Here is a 6000-nt window from a genome sequence, read left to right on the forward strand (position 1 = left end):
TCATGTTACTAGGAGTAGGCATATAATTACAGGATTCATAGTGAGAAAAAAAATAATAATAATTTGAAATTTTGCCGAAACTGCCCTCAGTGTCGCTATATAAGAGCCCATTAGTAATTAAGAGTACAGTTTGGTAACTAAGGTCAAGCATCAAGATTAAGTGAAGAATTTAAAGGAAAATTGATTTAGCTCCTAAAATTCTATAAGATAATATGAAATCTCACTGCTGCATTGGTCGATGCTACTCATTTGGGTGGACTTTTGACACCGGGTTTTACCTGGAACGATGCAGGTGTGTTCCACTGATCTCCATGACTGCTCACAGCCGTTTGTATCAATCAAGCATTGCTGCACTAAACGTACACAGTCATTCGTCTGGGAAGAGGATTCATTTTCTGAACTCAGCCTCGCAGCTTGAACAACAGCAACAACAAGAAAACAACGACATGTTCTCAGTGTTACAGCTTGGTGACCATTTTCCTCAGATCTAAGTTATTGATAGTGAAAGGCAGAATTATGGACAATACAATGTGGCAGAACTATTATGAGGATGAAACAAATTATCTCCCCCTCCCCATAGTTCTGTATTTCTTTATTGTAAATAGTTTTCATTAACTGTTTTAGTTATGATACAATGTAACAGGCTTAATTGTGACTTTTTCCCCAAATATGTATCCTTTAGTCTCATTTGATTCTGCTAGACTTCTCCCTTATCCTCTTCCTCCCTCCACATGGTCCCTCTGTCTGATAAAATGTTCAGTACCAGTAAGTCATCAAGGAAGCGCAAATGTGTAATTATTGGTGTTGTATCTCACATCAGTCAGAATGGCTCTTGTCAAAAAAACAACAAATGCTGATGAGAACGTGAAGAAAGACTCTCATTCACCGTTGGTGGGAGCATAAACTGGTGTAGCTACTGTGGAAATCAGTGTGGAAGATTCTCAAGAAACCAAACATAGACAGAGCTCTAGCATTCTTGGGTCTACACCCAAAGAATTCTAAATCCACAAACCACAGAAATACTTACAGATCCACCTTGTTGCCGTGCAGTGTAAGATTCTTAGACAAGGTCTATTATTATTTGCCTGCTCTGCATTCTTACCTTCCATTTACTCCTCGACTCACAAAATTATTACTTTTGTTCCATCAAAACCACTTCTAAAAACAGATTTATTTCAATTTATGTGTATGTACACTTATGCACATGTGTGTGGGTGCCCATGGAGGCCAGAAGAGGGAGTCAGATTCCCCGGAGCTGGTTTAAAAGTGATTGCAAGCTGCCAAACATGGGCAAGGGGAACCCAACTTGTATCCTCAGGAAGAGTAGCAAGTACTCTTCACTGAGCCATCTCTCCAGCCCCTAAACAACTTCTAAAAAAATGTCATTTATGTCCCCTTAACATAAAATGGAACATTTTTAGGACTGTGTCTCCTCTGTCAGTGTCTGGGTGCTTTGATGATTTGTTTGTTTAAGAGTCTCCCTCTTCCTCTGGAAACGGTCTCTTGATGATTCACCACCTTATACCATTTGCTGAGAGTGAGGCTTCCAGTCATCCTCTTAGTGCTCAGTTAAAATATATTTTCAGTTCAAATTCTGTTTTCAGAACTTTCTTGGTTTTATTCATACTCTTCAGGGAGAATCCTATTTCTCCCATGGCTTGAAATAAAATATCTAGACTAAAGATTCTCTAATATATAATCTAAGCCCTAATACTTTCAATACCAAGCCTAGATAAAAAGCTATTTCCTCTATTGGCATACTGTAGACTCAGATTTATTTAGCCTTGTCCTCATCGTTAATCCTCTATGGTGAATCACTGTACTTCATCAGCAATGACACTGATAATATAGACATCCAAACAATTCATGAGAGACGTTTTAATGCATCCTCAACTTCATTGTCCCATATCTATCCCTATAAACGTTGTGCCTCTGTGCTTTGAGCCACTGAACAGCCTTCCCTGGTCAATTGCCTGGCCTCTGGATTTATTTGACTAAGAGCAGTTCTTTATGTCACCTTATGTATGGAACACACTTTTAGTATGGCCATTTCTTTGCTTAGTCTCTTTGGGTGGCTCCTCATAACATGGCTTTCATATTTTTTTATCACATGCACCCCAGATATCTTAAAGCTTTCTGTAGTGCTCCAAGCTGCCTTGCCCCTTTGAAGTTTACCATTTGGCCTCTAGTAAGCAATCTAATTCTTGTCCTCTGGGATAACATTTTGTCTTTTAAAACTGATTATGATCATTATCTATGTTATGGGAAATATGAATTCTATACTTTCTTTTTTCTACAACCCAAGTGAGCAAACACCCCTTTTTTGTCTCCCTGGGAGCTTAGAAGTCCCGAAGGTGTAGAATTTCTTGCCCTGCAGTGTGTATTCATTGGCTTGTCTACAACACTATGCTCTCTACATTTACTGGACAGTTAATACGGGCCATTCCGGATTGTATTCTTAACACATGGGTGTGTTTTATGGGTATTCAATTAGTTTATGTTTGACTTACATCAGTTTAGCTCTTAACAGATAAGGTTTATATAAATAGCTAATAAGTCATGCACATATTTACAAGTTATTTTCAGGGATGTTTTCTAAAAACAATAGTAATACTAATTTAGTGTATTTTATAACTGAATCAATTTCTTTTATCAAACATACAAAACAGACACTTGATTATGCAACAAATGGAAAAAATAAGAGAATCACAATTGAGTCAGAAATATGACCTACAAGTTTTAAGACATTAAGTAAATCCCTTCTTTTGTGTTACCTCTTTCCAAGCCTTGTTTTCTTTCTTTTTTTGGTATATATTTTTATTTTATAATTAACTTAATTTCACATATCAGCCAAGGATCCCCCTGTCCTCCCTCCTCTCACCCCCCAGCCCATCTCCCCAATCCACCCCTCATCCCCACCTTCTCCAAGGCAAAGTCTCCCCTGGGGAGTCAGCCCAGCCTGGTAGACTCAGCCAAGGCAGGTCCAGTCCCCTCCTTCCTACACCAAGGCTGAGCAAAGTGTCTTAGCATAGGCCCCAGGCTCCAAAAAGGCAGCCCATGCACCAAGGACAGGTCCCAGCTCCACTGCCTGGGGGCCTCCCAAACAGTTCAAGCTAATCAACTGTCTCACTTGTCCAGAGGGCTTGGTCCAGTTCCATGGGGGCTCCTCAGCCATTGGTTCACAGTTCATGCATTTCCACTAGTTTGGCTATTTGTCCCTCTGCTTTTTCCAATCATGGTCTCAATATCTCTCGCTCATACAATCCCCCCTCTCTCCCTCCAATTGGGCTCCCGGAGTTCCACCTGGGGCCCGGCTGTGGATCTCTGCATCTGCTTCCATCAGACACTGCATGAGAGTTCTATCATGACAGCCAGGGTGTTTGGCCATCCAATCACCAGAGTAGGTCAGCTCAGGTACTCTCTCGACCATTGCCAGTAGTCTAAAGTGGCGGTATCTTTGTGGATTTCTGGGGACCTCTCTAGCACTCTACTTCTTCCTATTCCCCTGGGGTCTTCATTCATCACGGAATCTCCCTCCCTGACAGCCTACAGAATGGGAAGAGATCTTCACCAACCCCACATCTGACAGGGGCTGATATCCAGAATATATAAATGACACAAGAAACTAGACATCAAAATACCCAACAGTCCAATTAAAAAATGGGCTATAGAGCTAAACAGAGAATTCTCAACAGAAGCTCAAACGGCTGAAAGGCATTTAAGGAATTGCTCAACATCCTTAATCATCAGGGAAATGCAAATCGAAACGACTCTGAGATACTATCTTACACCTGTCAGAATGGCTAAGATCAAAAACACTGATAACAGCTTATGCTGGAGAGGATGTAGAGCACGGGGAACACTCCTCCACTGTTGGTGGGAATGCAAACTTGTATAGCCACTTTGGAAATCAATATGGCATTTTCCAAGCCTTGTTTTCTAAGACTCCAAGAAAATTGGAATGCTGTAAAGTATTACCCTCTTAAGGATATATAAAACTTATTAACAAATTCACCATTTCCCCTATATTTTTAGGCAACAGGAATTTGCTTCATCATGACATGTAATTATACAATACCAAAGAAGAGTTTTGCAGTTTGGGGAAATTTTCAGTCTTAACCATGTTAGAGGCATAATTTCTTTTTTTACACAACCTGGTTTCTGTGTTAATTTGGAAGTAAAAGATGACAGCAAATGACCCTAGCCTTTTCAACCAAAGCCTTGAGGAAAAAGTGATATGGTTTGTGTAATCTGATACATTGCTACAAAAATTGAAACTCATAGATTTATCTTTATAGCAAAACTAAAAATACTAGAAACTAAAAAAGAAATAAGGAAACGTTACAGGATTGAGAGAAACAAAATCTCTCAACACAAGAATTTCCATAGAGACACTGAAAATGTGCAAAGGGCCCTTTACTTCCTGGCTAATTTTCTTGAATTTGATTTATTTTGCTTTCCCTTTTCTTTTTAATGTATTTTGGAACAACATACATTATTTTATGGCTCTTATTTAGCTCCATTCATCAACAACCATAGCTAATAATAAAGAAAATATCCTGGTTTGTTTATTAATATCCAATATGATCACAATTATTCCTCATCCTGAAATAGATATGTAGATGCTAACATATCCTAAAGAAAAATATTAACTTTCATCAATCACATATCTATGAAGTAGATTTTTGTGGGCTGTGTGTTAAGGGAAAATTATTTGGACCAACTTCTTATAATGAGCCAACATGAGAGATTTGAGCCCACATTTTACCTGTAGGCCATGAACGTCACTCAAGAGGCTGAGTTTTAATGCAGAGCTCGGGAACTTTGCTCCACTCAGCTGACCCTGGGTAGTAAGGTTGAAAATTAGGGGGAGAGTTTGTGTTGCTGCTCTCTCTTTTAAATCTGCTTTCAAAGCTAAACAGATATACAAAACTTTCTCGTCCTTTAACTTGTAAGTATATACTAGACAGATAACATTTTTCAAAGGCTCTTGTGCATATGGAAACTCAATAGATCTTAATAAATGATTCAAAGTCATTCAGGTTGTTTTGCAGGAGCAGGAGTAATGGGATGAGTAATTAAATGATCATGTTTCATATTTTCCACAGAGTTAGAAACAAGTGACTGCAGGTAAATGTACATTTCTCAAAAGCAGTAAATAACATCAGAGTACAAGTTAGTAACCTAATTGGCATTTCTTATTATATGTCCCCATAGGCTTAGGCTAGATGGGAAAGCATCCAATGTATAAAGGGTTAATATTGCAATAAATTCAGAACTAGAAGCACAGTTCACTTACCCAAGAAAATGAACACTATCATGTTGGACAACGATCTGTTCACCTGGGAGCAAGGCAGAAGTGCTGACACCAACCAGCTTGCTTCCCAAAGGAAACTTCCGGAATAAGCTTTCAGTTTCTGCTCTCGCTTCCTAAGAGCACAGCCAATTAGAGTCAGCTTCTGATGTCACCGTTTCCTCACCAATTTTTTCTGAGCTGTGAACTTTCCTAATTACATTCAAATCCAATTGTTCTCCTCAGTGTGTGAACCCAGGATATTATGCTCCCACGAAATCTTGCAAACCAAATAACAGGGGTAAATGATGCATTCTCTGCACATTGACTAGAACACTAAGCTGTGCTTCCTGAATGTAACCATCTTCTGAGACATTTGACCGTGTTTAGTCCCCTATTCATGAAAATGTCTCATTAAGTCAATTTCTTATAATTTCAGGATTATAGAAAAGGAACAACGATATAAACAACCCAGGAAAATTATTGTAAATCCAAGTTACATTCAAATGTGGAACGGATGTGTCTCATGTTGGCAAATGCTTCAAACTCCAAGATGACTAAAAACTATGCCACATCTGCCCCCGTTTCTTCAAACCCAGCCACAGTGTGAAAAGAGACTACTTTCAGTGATGCACAAATTCTCCACAGGAAATGAACTGTTCACCGTATCTCCATCACTCTGACTTGGATGCCGTTATTCCTCACTT

At 39.1% G+C, this 6000-nt stretch overlaps 1 protein-coding gene across 1 annotated transcript in view; it reads right to left on the minus strand.

Annotated features, from left to right (window-relative positions):
* Gfral (GDNF family receptor alpha like) overlaps positions 1–5321 on the minus strand; it is a 47079-nt gene extending 41758 nt beyond the window's left edge. The window contains exons 1-2 of the mRNA XM_059267019.1: positions 5300–5321; positions 279–413 (exon numbers count right to left, since the gene is read on the minus strand). Coding sequence (XP_059123002.1) covers positions 279–413; positions 5300–5321 — 157 coding nt within the window. The remainder of the gene's footprint in view (positions 1–278; positions 414–5299) is intronic.
* Between the last annotated feature and the right edge of the window lie 679 nt (positions 5322–6000).

Source organism: Peromyscus eremicus, chromosome 7 (assembly GCF_949786415.1).
Source record: "Peromyscus eremicus chromosome 7, PerEre_H2_v1, whole genome shotgun sequence".
NCBI lineage: Eukaryota > Metazoa > Chordata > Mammalia > Rodentia > Cricetidae > Peromyscus > Peromyscus eremicus.